Below are 18428 nucleotides of genomic sequence, written 5' to 3' on the forward strand. Positions count from 1 at the left end.
ATTATCGTCATCAAAACTGATGACATCATAATCTAAAAAATAGAAAAGTGGTGGTGGGGTGACGTCACAATAGGCTAGGGATTATTGTCATCAAAACTAATGACATAATCTAAAAATAGATTAAAATGATGTAATAGTATTATTTTTAGTTATTTGGATGATAATATAGAGAGAAAGAAAAAAATACGATAATAAAAAAAACGATGAATTAAAAAAACGCTACGTTTTCCCGTGTTTCTGATATGCTTCAATAAATGATTGTAGATTTTTTTGCTCCACCGAAGGTGAAAGCCCTTTGGCCTTTCGGAAGCCTACACTTGGGCAGTATGAAGTCATTATTTTGCCTGGCGTTCCTTTGGTGAATTTTTGAAGGGTGTTGAAGTCATTCTCGAAGATAACCGGGAGTTAGGTTGTTCATTCATTTGTTTACAGTAGTCTATTTTCATTTTCCGTAAGCGTATGAAAAAGCGATTACTGCCAAGCACATTATTCACGAATTGTGAGTTTCAGTAATAATCATACATTTTCAGTGATTCTATTTTGGATGAATTTGATCGAGATTGTGATTTTGTAGGTTATAAAAGGTGAAATCATACATCAGACATCGGACGCGTGTTTCGATTCACGCACCGTTACTTAAGCTATTATGTTAATTAAGTTGAGCTTTGTCGAGGATTAAACAGTAAAAACAGTCTTTTGTTGTCTTTGTTTATGAATAAGAATATTACGGTTGATCGATTCCTGCCTGCTTAAATTAATTTGCATGTTATGTTTGGCGCGCACTGAAAAAAGTAAACACACTCAGAATTTACTGAAAATTCTTTATTTAAATCGTTCAACAATTCAAGTACAAAGCAAAGTTCTTATTACAGCGTTAATCATCTTTATCCTCTTCATCGCTAGGGGGATAGAATGTCATTTGTGATGTCCTTTCATCCATGTGTGTGATTGCGCCACAATTTAATTAAAATTCATCCTCTTGAGAAGCCTTATTTGGATGATTTCTGTGAGTTCGCCGGGATCTTCTTGAGGGACGATTATCGTCATCCAGGTAGTTTTTAAACCGAATTCGAGGTGGTTTTTTTCTTTTCTGCGTAGGTGAGGGTACTGTGGGAGGGGGTGTTAAGATGGACGAGGGAAGTGACGCTTCCGCGGGCGTCGCTTGTGTTGCGGTTGGTTCTTGGGCAGCGGTCGCCTGTATAACCGTGGGCGTTTGGACAGCGGCCGCCTGTACAGTCACTGGTTCTTGATCTGGCATAAGATTGCTAGAAATTTGTCTCTGTTCTTCAGAGTAGGGTGGATTTCATTCTTTGAGTCTGGAATTCAACTGTTGTTTAAACGTCAAATACTTGTTTTGCAGCTGCATCTAATGCTTTGCTCTTTCGTCATCTCCAAGGTCTGATCGTGTGAGAAGACCATCCATTGAATCTTGTAATTTCTTCATTACTGGAACTACTGGGGGAGTCATTACGTTCTGTTGTTTGAGGCACTGTAGTAGTTCCTGCGAGATATTGTCCGGTACCGCTACGTTATCAAATCGTTCTTCGCCAGGTAGAACGTTCGTTCGCAATCTACAGTTGTCTTGAGTGGTGGTTTTAAGATCAACTAGGAGATAACCAAAGTGCCTCTGTACGGCCTGCTCATAGTGATTAATAAAGAAATCGGTGTGCCTGGGATACATTTGCTTAGCCAGGGTCAGCACTTGAAGTTTATCCCGGGGGTTCTTGAAAAGGACTAAGTAGTGACTGTTTAAGCTGATACTTCGACTGCCTTTTCCTTGATGAAATAAGTTCTGCACAATGTAAATTATGCTTAGGTTGCGATGATGGGATCCTCTTGTAAACAGGTTGACGATTCGCTTGTCTTCACCGGCATCAGCCATCTGATCATCGATCACCATTAAGTTGCGTTGGCGGATGTCAAAATAGGAGTCATGCTCTAGATTGGAAGGAATACCTCTGATAAATTCTATGTTTGGCATTGTTGCCATCAATTCTAGATAAGCGGGCTGCCATTGCGAATAACACCAAACAATCCTCTCTGGTGGTAGGTTGATTGCTCTTTGAGCCTGTTGCAACAAAGATTTTACCCAGACGGTCTTTCCTGATCCGGTCATGCCAGCAACCATACAAGTAAATGGATGTACAAATTGAAACCGCTGACACTTTTCTACAGAAAATGGCATAGCTCTGAAGGGAGTGAAACTCGGCGATTCACTGTGTTTCCGGCTCATGTGTCTTTGCATGTTATCTTTCCTGGAAAAATTGTTTTTACAAACAGGACAGGACCAACTCATGTCAACTCAGTGAAGACTTAACGTGCACTGAAAAAACGTCGAATGTGTCACATTTAAATAGAATTAGCCCCTATTGTCTCGCTACCCTCTCCTCCAACTCCTCCTCCTCCTCCTCCTCCTTCTCCTCCTCATTTCTATTGTTTTCCCTCTTCCTTCTCCACCTCCTCCTCCTCCTCCTCCTCCTCCTCCTCATTTCTATTGTTTTCCCTCCTCCTCAACCTCCTCCTCATCCTTATTTCTAGTGTTTTCCTTCTCCTCAAGTCTATTGCTTCACCCAAACCCTACACAATAAAAGAGGGAACTTACTGTCTTAAACTCATTCCATGATCATGTCTCGCGTTGTAAAGAACAATCGAGGTTTCCTTCAGCTCCTTTGTAATTGCCCTTCCAAGCAGCGTTAGTTTCTCTTGAGAACAGCTACTCCACAACAGTTGCATGCGTTATTGCAAGTTATTTATAATGTACTTACAGGAAACATACCAGTGTCTGAAGAAGTTAGGGCCATATTGCGTTCGCATAAGGATGCTCTACTAAATCTTGCTCAGCAAAATGTTCCTTACAACACAAAGAAACGCATTCTTGTGCAAGAGGGCAGTGGGTTCATACAAGAATTACTGACCCCTGCAATTAGTAGCTTGGGGTATCTTATGTTATAAAAGAGACCGTGGATTCTGAAATTTGGTCATTTGTGTCTCTCTTTTAACGAGTGCTGGTCGATATGAAGAGAAAAGTGGACTGGGATAAAGAGAAGGAAAGTGAAATGGAGGATTACTCAACCTCTGATGAGGAAAGTGACGATGAAGATCCCCGGATAAAAGATGTCTTGAACAACCTTTCCAACGCCATTTCCAGAAAGCACGCTTCTGAACTATTGCATAGTATGGCCGCTTCTAAAAATATCTTGTGTTGGAGACCTAGTGGACTGTTACTCCGAAACCAGCGCGCAATACCAGTAACAAACATCTCAGAGCTGGTCGAGTATGTGTTACTCCCTCATAACGAAGATGTCGCCAAACCCCCGTGCGCTCAATACATTCCTAGATGGACTGGCAGTGCTCGGAGTGAATAAGCGACTGATCAAAAATAAAAAACTTCTAAGCGATTTGTTAGAAGAAGAAAGAGGATACCAGGATAAAGAGGAAGAATCAGGTAATGAGGCTAATGATGAAAACTTGTCGGACAGTAGTGAAGAGGAGGAAACCAGTTCTGAAAATAGCCAACCTGAAGGGTCTCATAACAGCGGCCTGGAAAGTGATTGGGAAGAAGAGGCCGAGAATAGTAGCGACTCAGTTGAAAATTCAACAATAGCTCAGGCAAAAGTTCATGATCCGTGCCGACACTGCAACAGTTCACATGGATATGACACCGTAGTCATGAAATGTCCTAAGTGCTTTTGGGAAGATAACTGTAAAGTGTGCCCTATATGTGATCACAAGATTCCTCTTGAACGAAAGCACGCGAAGGAATCTCTCCGTCGATGTTATGATTGTGGAGCGATCACACACAAGGATGAAAGGACATCAAAAATGACATTCTATCCCCCTAGCGATGAAGAGGATAAAGATGATTAACGCTGTAATAAGAACTTTGCTTTGTACTTGAATTGTTGAACGATTTAAATAAAGAATTTTCAGTAAATTCTGAGTGTGTTTACTTTTTTCAGTGCGCGCCAAACATAACATGCAAATTAATTTAAGCAGGCAGGAATCGATCAACCGTAATATTCTTATTCATAAACAAAGACAACAAAAGACTGTTTTTACTGTTTAATCCTCGACAAAGCTCAACTTAATTAACATAATAGCTTAAGTAACGGTGCGTGAATCGAAACACGCGTCCGATGTCTGATGTATGATTTCACCTTTTATAACCTACAAAATCACAATCTCGATCAAATTCATCCAAAATAGAATCACTGAAAATGTATGATTATTACTGAAACTCACAATTCGTGAATAATGTGCTTGGCAGTAATCGCTTTTTCATACGCTTACGGAAAATGAAAATAGACTACTGTATACAAATGAATGAACAACCTAACTCCCGGTTATCTTCGAGAATGACTTCAACACCCTTCAAAAATTCACCAAAGGAACGCCAGGCAAAATAATGACTTCATACTGCCCAAGTGTAGGCTTCCGAAAGGCCAAAGGGCTTTCACCTTCGGTGGAGCAAAAAAATCTACAATCATTTATTGAAGCATATCAGAAACACGGGAAAACGTAGCGTTTTTTTTAAAAAAAGACTTTTTAAGAATTTTTTAATTCATCGTTTTTTTTATTATCGTATTTTTTTTCTTTCTCTCTATATTATCATCCAAATAACTAAAAATAATACTATTACATCATTTTAATCTATTTTTAGATTATGTCATTAGTTTTGATGACAATAATCCCTAGCCTATTGTGACGTCACCCCACCACCACTTTTCTATTTTTAGATTATGATGTCATCGGTTTTGATGACGTTAATCCCTAGCCTATTGTGACGTCACCTCCACCACCATCACATGGCGTTGAATCCCTAATTCCTATCTACTCAAACAATTGCTAAGGCTTCTCTCTCTGTCTGTGAATAACGTTTTTCCACGTCGCTTAGGCTCTTACTTGCGTAACTGATGATTCCCTTCACTCCTTGTTGCTCTTCATGATGAGGACTGCGCCTAGACGTACTGGACTTGCTACGATTAGAGTCTTGGCATCGTTGTCGAAATATCCAAGAATTTTCGGCACTTGGCAGCCTCTGATCATCTCCAAATTCAAAGCGTACACTTTTCTTAGTTAATCTGCGTAATGGTTCAGCGAATGTAGCAAAATCTGGGATAAATCGAGCATTTTAATTTGCTACTCCCAAGAAACTTCTGACTTTTGAGAAATTCTGTGGCTCTCTTGCGTCACGATGGCTTGAGGCCGATGCTTTTAACGGTTAACACGAGTCTCACGAACACCATCTGGGTCATGTGAAATTTGCATTTCTCAGCATTCTTCTCTTTCAATTTCTCTAGTAGTTGTTACAATCTCTTGTCATTTTCTTCACTGTTTCTGCCATGAAGTATAATGTCGTCAGAGATGTTAGCCACGCCTTCACAACCTTGCAATGCTTGCTGAATGACATGTTGATACACTTCCGGGGCTGAATTAATTCCAACCATAAGGCCTTTGTATCGATACAGTCCACAGTGGGTCGTGAATGTTGTGATGCTCCGGGAATCAAAGAGAAGTTCCAACTGATGATAAACCTACTTCAGGTCAAGTTTACTGAACACTGTGCTTTGGAGTACTTTATCTACTGTGGGTACTGGGTAACTTTCCCTGATGGTGGCTTCTTTTGCCCTTCTCATGTCTACACACAGACGTATTTTATCATTTTAATTTGTTTTGGCACTACCACAACTGGACCAACCCAGGGAGTCGGGCCTTCTACAGGTTCTGTTATGTCCATGGCAACAAGCTTGTCAATCTTCTTCTTGATTTTCTCTCGGAGACTAAATGGGGTGCGCCTGACTGGCTGTACTACAGCAAGTACTTCTGGAGCCACATGCCGTTTTACTTGGTAGTCTCTCAATTTTCCTTCACCTTCAAAGATTTCTTTGTAGTCACGCAAGATTTCTTAATGCAGACTTCACTGAATAGACTGGACGGGACACCAAGTTGTAACACGCCCAATTGTACAGCGCTTTCTCTGCCTAACAGTGCTTCTCCTTCGCCATCAACGACAACAAATTCAGTTTTGACTTCAGTTTCACTTACTTTTGTTAGTGCTGAGAAGGTTCCAAGGACTTCTAGTGGATGTTTAGCACCATGAGGACGAAGCTTCTTATTACTCTTCTTGGACACAGACTCAATTTTTCTTGCTTAAGCTTTGACAAGTTTTTGGTCAATAACATTAGTGCGCCTTCCTGAATCTATCACCAGTCGCTGCCAAGATTTCAAATGCTACTGAATATTTTACATTTTATGTCTTAATTGCTGTAGTCAATTGTTTTGTGTTCTGTATGTAATGTTATCACCATTTTAATATAGTTTTATACTGTAATCAGTTATTTTCACACGACCCCACAAGTTCTGAGTTTTAAACCCCATCGTGTTTAAATAAAGGATATGTATGTATGTATGTATGTATGTATGTATGTATGTATGTATGTATGTATGTATGTATGTATGTATGTATGTATGTATGTATGTATGTATGTATGTATGTATGTATGTATGTATGTATGTATTTAAACTAGAACGCCACCAATAGACAATTTTACTTTTTCGGGTTGTGACACTGATTTCACAATGAATGCATACTCATCTTCCTTGTCTCCCTCACCTACGTCTTGCACATACCTGACTTTCCTCTTTCCGTCATTCGACTTCCCACTGTGTCTGGGTTTGGCAGGTTTTGATGATTTCGTTTTACATTGCTGCGCGAAGTGGTCAGCTCTTCCTCATTTCTTGCAAGTCTTTCTTCGAACAGGGCTTTTAGAATCGCGCCCGAAATGTCCTACAGTTCCACATCTGTAACATGCTAGTTTTGATCCCTTGGATGATTCCTTCCCTTTTTGTTGCTTGGCCTCTCGACGTGAGTCGTGTATCGAATTCACAACGTGCTTACCACCCTCCATACTTTCCACCTGGCATTGAACTGCTTCGTGAGTTGCTGCTGTTATAAGTAAAAGCGCCAAGAATAAATTTTTACCTTTCTCCAACAATTTGCGTCACAATTCGTGTGACTTACACCGCTGAAGGACTTGATCTCTTATCTGATTATCGGATTGATCGCCATAAATTCATATTCACAATCTTTTACTACTTGTTTTAATCTTGTCACGAATTGAGCCACGGTTTCGCCATCTTGCTGTTCCGTGCTACGACAGACATGATTCTGGTATGCTGAATTTATCTTGGGAATGACATAGTCGTTCAAGGCTTTTTCGTTTTTCTCGTATTTTTCTGCTCCACCAGTGTCATTAACGGTTTCCAGGATTTCCGAAACATCTTCCCCAGCCGAATGAAGGAGTAAGGCTCTTCGTTGTGCTTTGTTGTCCGCCTTATCTGTTTGAATTATTAGGCCCTTACTATCCTCATACAAGCAAATACTTTTCATCCATCTTCGCCACCGCCTTCCAACATTTGAAGGATCGCCAAGGAGGTCGAACATTTTATATTTGACAGCTGGTCATCTATTTTTACTGATGCAGCCATATAAGTCAATCGGTTTTAAGACAACACTTGATCCTCGTCGCCAATTGTTGTATTCCAACGTCGTATTGAAACCGATTTAATAGGATTATTACATGCAAATAACATGCAAGTGAATCCGCCATGCTTTATTAATCAGGAATCCCACACAACTTTGCGCATCTAATTACTTCATGTTCGCCATAACGACGTGTACTTCACAGACAGTACGGTGGTTGTGAAGATAATGATGGGTTTTACAGGTTTTACCAACAAAATGGCTTAAAACTGTAGACTGGAAGAAGTGAATTGTGTGTAAAAATGATTCAGTAGACATTTTACAGAGAGCCTCAGATTCTGTCATGCATGGTCGTGCACAGTGCATGCCGGGAGCAAGTTATGTTAGCAAGTCGCTCACGTGGTATTTGGGGAGCTTTACTTTTCGTTTTCGTGCTGTTTTGACGCGTACCTAAGCACCCTCGTTCTCAGAGTCTCTGGGAACGAGATTGGTACTTAAGTACCCTATAAAGTAGAATACTTCACTCCATGGTTTCTCTCTTTCTTCCTTAAGGAAATTTAGAAGATATAACAAGAAATCTACTGGTGAAACATAAAGAATAAATCGACTACTTCATGATTCTTTGAACTTCTTCAATTTTATGTGGGCGAACTAACCTATTTCCTATAAGTGAGTATTATGGATCAGACATTCCCAGCAGTGCCCTCCCCTCACGACGAGCCGCAACCACCAAATTTTTGTCCCAGGATTAACTAGATTAAATTTCAGTACCACGCAGTTTCGTTGACAGGTCTGTGAGAAGACAAAGGAGACCGCGCAGAAGCTCAAAACACCTTCGGTGCGAAAGTTACCAGATGAGAATGTCAACAACTCCATGAAAAGTATTCCTTGAGGACAAAATTTTCAGCTGCCCGCTGTGTAGAAAGGATATGATTAAAACCTAATATTTTAAAATAGATCAGACGTTCTTTTTTCGCAGCGGAAAACTGAAAAAAGCCTGATCGCAGATGATGGTTTTACCGACTAGATAAAACAAATAAATTTTGAGGCTTAAAAAATCTTCATGTTCTTTCTTCTTTGGTCATTAGTTGTAATAATTCAGTGACGCTGGCGAGCCACAGTGATCCATGTTGCTCCAGCTGACCCGAGCCTGTATCGCTGGCGGAACAGATGTATATACTGGCGGTCTGAATTTTAATTTTATTGAAAAGTTCCAAAAATGTTATTTATTTTTCGGACTATAACTTTAATTCGCCAGCTATACAGGCCTTCCTGAAAGAATCCAGTTTCCTTTTGAGTTGTTACTGCGATGCTCATAACATTTGACGCGTTCCTGCGTTTTGTCTCAAAATCGAATTTAGTTTATATAGTTACAAATTATAGTCGTAAACTGTAGCCCTAACTGTATGACACTCAAGAGGAAAAAACTAAGGTTAAGCCTTTTTCACTTTACAACTATACGTAGAAGATACCGATAAAGCCACTTCCGGTCACATTCCTCTTTGCGTACCACTAAAAGGATGCTCAACACAAATGTGCCAATAAATAGACAATGACCCAGCATTGTCTAAGTCTATTGCAGTTTTATTAATTTTCAAGGCCACCAACAACAAAGAAAGGCTACGTTTTGAGCGACAAAAGGATTAAGAATAACAAAAATGGAAAGAAATTTGTATACGTTCTGCTGTACAGTTATAGAAAATGCTTTGGTTTTTTTTTTTTTTTTATAAAACTGGATCCAAAGAAAAGTCGCAATATGGCAACGATGCCTTGTTGGAAATCGATGAGAAAGTAAATAACAAAGGACGAATGAACGAATTTTCACACCATGGCGGGCCACACAGGGACAAATCTCACAGCTGAATCATTTGAAACAAAAACAATAGTCATTATACAAATTTTGCCCAATTCCTTTGCTTTTAGCGGTTTATCTTTAGACACCAACTAGGGGGGCAAAAAAGTTTTTCCCATATAATGCGGATCGGAATAGATGGCCGTTTGGAGCAACAGCTAGATAAGTAACTATTGCTTTTAAAATACAATCCAAACTTCAGATTTGTTTCAAATTGATTTTCATTGAGGGACAAAGGATGCTTATAAGAGTGTGACAGCTATCGAAACTCAATGTAAGTTTTAAGTGTCCAGAATAGTAGAATTTATGGTTTCGTGCCGCACTCAATACGGTTACGTTTGCTTAAAACAGACCTTGCTTCTTTAAGTTTGAATGCAAATTTTAGTTGATGGCCTTGAAAACTAATTAATCTGCAATAAACTTAGATAATTCTGGGTTATTGTCTATTTACTGGCACATTTGTATTGAGCATCCTTTTAGTAGTACGGAAAGCGGAATGTGACCGGAAGTGGTTTTATCAGTATCTTCTTAGCATAGCTGTAAAATGAGAAAGGCTTAACCTTAGTATTTTCCTCTTGATTGTCATATAATTTGAGCTACACTTTACGACTATGTTGGAATTCTGTTACTTCAAAAGTGAGCAACAAAGACAATTGGACTTCAGTAAAGTTGGGCTATTTCCGGTTTGTCGTTATATCCCGATAAGAGCCACAACTTTAGATTACTGACTTGTTTAACAGAAATATTCCTGTGTCCTATACTGAGTTTAGCTAAAGAACGTTCAAGAGTTAAGCTGACAAAAAACGAATCTTGATTTGACTGAATAATATTCTAGTTTTGTTAGCGAAGTAACGAAAAGTGATCAAAATTGAACTAAAAATCAGCATTGGGGGACCCTCACAAGGCTGTTATCTGGAACTCAGCCCAAATAAAGGTCATTGAAACTGAACTTTGGTAAGTGGCACAAGGCCTCACAGTATCTATGTTGCCAATTTTGAGCAAAATCGGTGGACCCTCATTTCCAAGCTTGCCCCACTCTCTCAGGCAAGAAGCGCAACTGGTCATTCACTTATGCTACCTGTTGTTCTTTGCAATGTTCTTCTTGTCTGATGGAAGTGGGCTAAAATGTTTTTAATGTTTTCAAGGCATTCGGAGGTCTTGTGTTAAACTTTGAAGAGGAGAAGATTGGGAGCAGACAAAGTTTCCCCTGAAACTTGACAACGCGAAGAAGTGGCCGAGAGAGCATGAAATTACTTCGTTGACAGTTTTAAAACCTAGGCCCTCATCATTTCAAATGATTCAATTTGTGCCTCTGATTTTGAAAGGATTTAAACCTTGGGACCGACGAACATTCCAAAAGTCAAAATTCCCACGACATTAATACAAAGTTAATCTTATATTTAGGACAAGAACTTACATAAGTGTACACACAGAAGAAGCAAAAAAATTCTATACGTTTTATCCCTTATTTTATTGCCTCGTATATATTTTCTATGTCAGTATCAGCTAATTTTTTCATCAACCCACTTCTTCAAGTAACGGACCCTGGCTGTAGACGTCAGAGAAGCTCATCTAAGAACCTCCCGGAAAAAAAAAGGCGTTTAAAATGCTCAAGTTCTTTCCCCAATTCGACCGAATATGGCTCTGATTTCAGTTCTAACGTGAGTGGTAGTTTTGAAGACAATGGAGATGATTCTCTTTGAAGTAAACAGATAAGATAGCGTCACATTCTCAGTACTCGTCCCAAATCTCCGTGTGGTTCGCGAACATTTTTGAATTGAGTAATCAGATGGTGGCAAAATGAATGTGGAAATGACGCTTGTAATAATCGAACTTTCCGTTAGAATTACAGTTTTAAACTTGGCATAGGTAGTACTTTCTTCCTATACTTTCAATGCAGAAGACAAAAGGAAAGTTAAAATTTTGATCACAGCACTTTACAACTAACACATATTAAATGAAATAAATAAATAAATAAATAAATAAATAAATAATAAATGAATTGGTGACCTTCAGATTCCGGATCAAATTAGAACTTGTAATTAAATGTTGGTTCCAGAGCAACGGGGATTACCAGAGAACCTAGAGAAGAAGAACGTCTCGGGGAAAGGAAGAAAACCAACCACAAAGAGGTGAGTGCTCTCACCGCTGCACCATCTCTGCTTTCCCCCTTCCCTCTATGAAAGGTAAACAATTTCAGAAATCGGAAGGCTATAAAAACAGTGTTTGGAATATAAAGTAAATTGAACTCTTTACTCATATTTGATGGGTATAAAGGTGTGTGTTTTTTTCTTTCCTGTCCATCCCCGCGTAGTTTTCTTGGTTCACTGGTCACTTACTATGAACGTAGCCATTGATCCAGTCCACGTAAGAGCTCACTCGAGCTAATACAGAGTACGTGTTTCCGGGACATGCTAAGGATGTTCCCCACGAGGTCGCTCCACGGACGACCCACTTGCCACCTTCCAAGCACGACAAGGGGCCACCGCTGTCACCATTACAGACACTGCTTCCCACTCCTCCGACACAGACCATGGAGCTTTCATCCACTCCTGCTCCGTTTATATTCCGGCACTAGTTATAGCTGACCACTGGGACTAGGGCTTGTTTGAGGTAATAGGAGACTAAGTACAAGTCGTTTGGATCGATGCGTCCCCATCCTGGTAACAGAAATCGAAAACAGCATGGTGGATGCATCAGCGTGTGGAGATAATTTTGAGATGATAAGAAATCTAGACGAACTAAAGACAACGAAGGAGTAAGTCCTCATGATTTGTGAGATAGCTGTTGGAGAGTTATGGTTTTGAGACAATGTTTATGAACTTTGATAGGGATGTTCTTCCATTGTTCAATCAACAGTTTGGCTCAGTAATTACTCTCAAGGGTTTATTATTGCTGAACGTCGTGTCGAAACCCAAGGGACAAAATTCATGTTTTGACGCTGAAATGTGGAAGAACTATGTAAGAAGGTATCCCAGAGGAAAGCAGTGATCAGAAAGATAAGGACTGAGATCCCTATTGAACAGCGCATACTACATTATAACTATTTGGTCAAACTGCTCAGCAGATAAGTTATATTAACGAGTCCTCAAGGTGCAAAAACGCGCTGCTCGAGTAATTTCAGTAGCTGAAACTAGATCAAATAGCGTAAGTCTCTTGAAGAAATTGGTATTGGTTCCCGTTTTATGACGAAATTTAGCTTAACAAGTGTAAATTAGTCCTGAAGCGCTTACAAGGAAGCTGTCCTGCCTACATGTATGACCTACTTAAATGTAATGCAGATTAACACACACGCAGTGGACGCTATAGTGCCTTAAGCCTCGTCTACACTTGATTTAATCGTGAAACTGAGGGAGGAAGAACCTTTGGCGTGTCTGCGACCAGACTCTGGGAAGCATTGCCTAGTAATCTGGAGAAAGAGGGAATATCTGTAACCTCTTTTAGAAATGCCATTCATAGTTATTTGATAATGTAATTTTCTCGATCTCAACTGTCACTTTCTATTTATGCATCTACTTTATCAATCCTTTAAATAGGTCATCCTTAAATTGAGTGAAGAACACTTTCTTTTTCACTTACAGTACGAGCATTCTGTACGTTTGCTAACCGTAAATATTTACAAAAGTATCGTCACCTATAGTCAGGTGATTGTTACTTTTAATAACCAACAATCTTGTGAACTTTTTAAACGAGACTATTTTGAATCCCTACTTAATAACAGAGTTTTCTTACCCAAAAATCCGAAAATTTGTGACCCCATTCTAGTAACTTTATTGAAAATGCAAGCCCAGTCTAGTCAATCCAGTCGTGAAAATGCGACCCCACCCAGCGGCACATCCCCATTAGCCTCTTATAAGGAAGTACCCCCTCCCCTCCCGAGTCGAGAACTACGACATAAAATCGGCATACCACGAACCAGTGCATCGAACAAATATCGACGTCAACTTCGCAGACGTCCTTCCCAGGCTCAAGAGGAAAGGGTAGCGCCTGTCACTAAAAGACATTGCATTTATCGATGGAAGATCGCCAGCAACCTTCGGCATTCCGAACCTTTACGGAAAATGGACTTACTTACTTACTTTCTTACTTACTTACACTACCGTACTCGATGACAATGTAAAAGCTGAAACCACAAAAATTGACAATCAAACCTTTAATTTTTTATGGATTTCCAGTAACGTTTAGGCGTCAGGTCGACAAAGTCTATAGCGCCAGTAATGATTTAAGCTTAAGCTTGACCATTCCTCTCCGCATTGTGAAATACGATCTTTCAGTCAAAACCTAGTTTCCTCACCGTAAACTGTCCAATTCCATCATTTAAACTGTCGAGTACTTCTTAGAAGTTATCCTTTCGATTTACCGCCTCGAAATGGTTAATTGTCGTTCTGAAAACGAGTCTAAAACATGTAAACAATATGGCCGCTGAGAGAGTCTTCTTTCCAGTCCCCAGTTCATGGCTATGTGACGTCACACTGGTAGAAAGACTCTGTCCCCTCCCTCCTGACATACTCGCAGATTATGGATTCTGACTGGACCGTTCTTGTTCAAGACAATGACAAAAATAGAGGACAAAAATATCCCTTCTAGGAGAGAACGGAGTTTAATCCAAGTTTAATTAATTTATTTATTACAATTTGTGACTACAAGGAAGAAAAAAAGAGGTACTCGGTCTGCCCTGAGGAAATCCCAGGCAACAATTTCGTATGTTGAGTTTGGACACTCCTGGTAAGAAACCTGATCAATTTTTTGAGGCATGAAAGAATAGAGAAGGCCTGAAAAGGGAATGAAAGTAAGTCAAGAGAATATCTGCACCATGCTTCCAAGTCAAATAGGATCTGGCCCAGCGGGCCATGGTAGACTGACAGTAGCTCTTGAAAAATCATTTTCAGTTGTTACCTGTAACATAGCATATGGCGTCTTCACTGACGCGTGAGTCTTGGGCTGGCAGGCAGATAGTTCCGATTTTACGGCCAAGGGTTGCTGGACGCGATAGTTCCACAAGTCCAACATCGTTACGAGCAGTTATCCTGCTGAATTGTGGATGGGGGATGACGCGTGATACTTGAAATTGTTCGCCGTCATCAATAATGTAATGAGCACCTATATTTACATTGGTAATATACATTAAAGTTGAGAAGAGTAAATTAACTTAGGTGATAAATGGAGGACAGGAGCCACTTCATCAAATAAATGAGAAAGTTGGATGAATAGGGAAACAAAATAAGGTTAATAGCTGAACCCCCTGGGAATGCTAAGTTTCAATTACCTCCTCCCCCCTCCTACTTCAATGGTTCTTTCACCTTCACCTCGCGGGGCATTGTTTAAAGTTGCCGGTTGCTTAGTCTCCTCCGCAGCAAAACCGTTTGTGCAGAGGAGCGTTGCGTGACGACACTAAGAACGGTTGCGTAGGAGATTACTGGTTGCTATATCAATCCCAATGTCCTATGGGGCTATTCAATAACCAGATAAAGACCAGCATTTCCTTTTTTTTTTTTTTGGCAGGAGAGGGAAATGGAGAGGAGGTAAAATTTGGAATCGACTTATGACTCAAAGAATGCATTTTTCTATAACATTGAGACTTGACTGAGACCCGTATGCATCACGCCCGAGGGCTCAGACGGAGTTCGTGGAGCCTGAAAGTATTTGAGGAATGAGTGGGCGCCAACTATGCGATCCCTGTCCATCCGGGTTCATTTATGTTCATCGTCTAAACATTCAGCTCTTGAAGCAGTTCTATTATTTTTTCTTCACACAAAATGACTTGAATTGAATTGAACTGAAACTTACCCAGAACCACTGAATACCGATTAGGGTCACTGATTTCGTCGATGCAATGTGCGGCGGTTAAAACCCAAGTTGGGGATAGAAGAGAGGCGCCACATAGCAGGAGACCGCCATCAAGGCGAAGAAGTGCTTGCCAGGGCCACGAATTCCAGGGTGCTTCCTCGCCTCCTACAATTCGGCCCGCAGCCGGTTTCCAGCCACACGCTGTTAAATACAAAAACAATTGTTACGGTTGTTACGAGTGACCGAGTAAAGAACGATGGTCTACAAACCGCCTAAAAGATTTCTAGTTTTGTAGTTGTAAGTTTCACTTGGGCAATCAGTTGCAAACATCAGATTGGCAAACCTTGACTCATGGTTGCTTCAGCTACACTTCTTTTTAGCGAGAACTTCTCATTATTGACACGAGTTTCAGAAAACATCATATATAGTTATAGCCTGACAAACGTGTTTGATACATACAGCAATAGATCTAGAAATGTGTTGGAGTGACTGACCAATAGAAACGTTGCTCTTAAGATATTCAACTGCAGTGTGAAAATTAAAACAAAGGATTGTACACGGTCGCGCCCCCTTCAACAAAAATTGCAGCACCATTGCTGTAATACACGGTTTCATAACCAGTTTCTCAACAAACTATGAAAACATCCTGTACTTTTTGGCCACCCGAGTCTGGTGCGGTATTGTAGTAACGAGAACAGGACACCTATCAGAAATGCTGACACGCTGAAATACAGGTAACTACAATGTACATGTTGCCACATTGCGACATGTACTCTTCCTTTGGGTTCAACTGTGCCAAGATATGTTGCGGTGGAATATGCTGGTTTTCCTGCACATGTACTACAGTCAAACCTCCCTTTGCGACCACCTCTCATTAGCGACCACTTTTCCAAAATACCAAAAGTTTTCAAGTCAAATCACTATAGATGGAACCTCTCGTAGGCGACCACCTCTCGTAAGCGACCACCTCCCGTAAGCGACCACTTTTAGAGATGATTGTTTAAAATTTTCAATTGTTTTTAACCTCCTGTAGGCGACCACTTGCTTTTGACACACGATCTGCTGTTTCTCTCACGGGTGGAAATTGACTGTAACATATTGGCCCACATCATTACAGCGGATGCCGTATTAAAATCTCACAGCCGGAGCTACCGGAAGTGTCTCCCGACATTCAAACAAATGATAACATATACATGCACTAAAGTGTACACTGAAATTAACTTTAATCAGGTTGAATCCCTTGTAGAAAAGAAACTTTCTTATCTTGTAAATAGCATGCATTTACATGCACGGCCGGTGATGACTCTCTCAACCTTGTATTATCCAAGAGAAAAATTGTGGCGATAAAGACAGTTGTAAAGAACGTCAACGTAACAAACAAACAAACGCTAAAGTTGTTGATGTGTTACGCTTGAAATGTAACATTGCAAACATGCCGTTTACTGTTTGCTCCTAAATCAGGCAGTCTAAAGAAAAGTTTTTACTTTTGGTTTCGATAAGCACAGGCAAAAGGGTTAGGTATCCGCAATTACCATATGTAAATCACCCGACCACCCCCCTGTGGTCTGACCTCTGGTAAGCGACCACCTCCCGTAAGCGACCACATATCCTTGACATTATGGGTGGTCGCTTACGGGAGGTTCGACTGTAGTTGTATCGATTGTGACTGGAATGAAAAATGTTGTTCGGATCATCACGGTTGGAGTGTGCTCTATGGCGTTCATAACATTTGTTTGACTGATGATAATTTCCTGCTGGGCTCGCCACTGGGCTCCTAATATGTTTATACAGCTGTTTCGACAAAGGTTGTCCAAAAAAGCGTAAAAGCGTACGTGATAATGCCGAAAGGTAGTCTGGGAAACACCCAATAAATTTCAATAAAAACTTTGAATCCATATTGCCTGCCATGTCATGATCAAGTCTTCGCTTTATGGTCGAGGCATTATGGATTCTGAGCTTTTATTGAAATGCATATTGCCCGCCATCTCAACAGTGGAGGCAATATGGATTCTGTGCTTTTATTGAAATTTATTGGGTATTTTCCAGACTACCTTTCGGCATTGTCGCGTACGCTGTCGAAACAGCTGTACACATGCATTTGCGCGCTTTTTAACTCGTTAATTCGCGCATGCGCAACGAACGAGTTATAGCAATGGTGGGGTTTTCACTTGGTTGGTGAGTTGTTAACTTTGAGCAGGAGCTCCTGCTTTGAGGGATGCGCAGTGATCGTAATGTAGGGGAATTTCACTATGCCGCTGGCGAATTTTGCTTTTTGGGAAGGGAAACACACCTCTTGGAAACGGTGAATCGAAAGAAAAACTTCTAAGGGAAACTCGAAAGTTTCAACAGCGGAAATCAAGCATCAATGGCGAAGAAATTTTTCTTCGATTTGTGGTTTTATTAGCCCGATGATCGGGCGGATCTCAAATCAACTTTTAATCTGCGGAGTTCCTTAGTAATGTTCAAGTGTTTCTAGTAATACAACACACAAATAATTACAGGGTTGATTGTGAATTTGTACTGAAATACTATTCTAATAGACCGATTTTTCGTTTTCCGAACAGTTCTTGCAAAATTTTTGAAAAACGTGCTCCGATAAATTCGCTTCAAAATTGACTTCAAATCGCTTGCAAGTCGCCTCCCGGCGAAAATTATACGCTTTTGCTTCTTAGGCCTGTAAAAAGACCTATCTGAATAAATTTTTTATTTAGTAAAGCTTTTTGTGTGTTTTTCTATTTTTATTGATGAAAGGAGACAACTCGGTGTAATCTTGTGTAAACAAACACGTCCTCGCAACTAAGGGATGAAATTCACCCAGACAGAAGCCGCAATAAAATTCATTCGGGGTCCATTTTGAGCAATAAGATCGATTTCACAGCAAAAATGTAAACATTGAAAATTTGTATCGCAACGCTTGGTTTACTTCTATATTTACGTTCACTTGGATAAAGCCAAAATAGCAACTTTAACAAGGTTAAAACCTTTTCTCGATGTTATAAAACGCGACAAAAGCTGTCGTTTGAACTTAGAATGCTGAAAACAGCAAGATTTAGGTTACGTGGTTGGCAACCAAAATCGTTCACATGTATCAAGTTTCATTCGGCAACAACACGACTCGAGGGAAAAAATTACGAAGGTTCTTGGAAGAAAAACTGGACGCTTTCTTGTCGATTGGCAACCACGCAAAACCACCAAAAAAACTGCACACGCCCACCTTTGCGTTGTTTCGCGTATCGGAAGGAATCAGAGTGTGTGTGTAATTTAATTGTTTAATTGTTTATACCTAAAGCATTCCTTGTAGCGTAG

The 18428-nt window shown here is 40.2% G+C and overlaps 2 protein-coding genes across 3 annotated transcripts in view; both read right to left on the reverse strand.

The window, feature by feature from the left end:
* LOC146459469 (uncharacterized) overlaps positions 1 to 18428 on the reverse strand; it is a 283723-nt gene that overhangs the window by 31240 nt on the left and 234055 nt on the right. The gene's annotated exons all lie outside the window — the stretch shown is intronic.
* The window catches only part of LOC146459470 (tryptase-2-like), a 9593-nt gene continuing 1947 nt past the window's right edge, over positions 10783 to 18428 (reverse strand). Inside the window, exons 2-5 of one of the 2 annotated variants that reach the window (XM_085089409.1) lie at positions 15123 to 15323; positions 14232 to 14435; positions 11675 to 11995; positions 10783 to 10915 (exon numbers count right to left, since the gene is read on the reverse strand). In XM_085089409.1, coding sequence (XP_084945535.1) covers positions 11910 to 11995; positions 14232 to 14435; positions 15123 to 15323 — 491 coding nt within the window. In that variant the 3' untranslated portion in view covers positions 10783 to 10915; positions 11675 to 11909. The other variant, XM_085089410.1, reaches the window with a different exon arrangement.

The sequence above is a fragment of the Pavona decussata genome, unplaced genomic scaffold (genome assembly GCF_977016875.1).
Source record: "Pavona decussata unplaced genomic scaffold, jaPavDecu1.1 SCAFFOLD_219, whole genome shotgun sequence".
Classification (NCBI taxonomy): domain Eukaryota; kingdom Metazoa; phylum Cnidaria; class Anthozoa; order Scleractinia; family Agariciidae; genus Pavona; species Pavona decussata.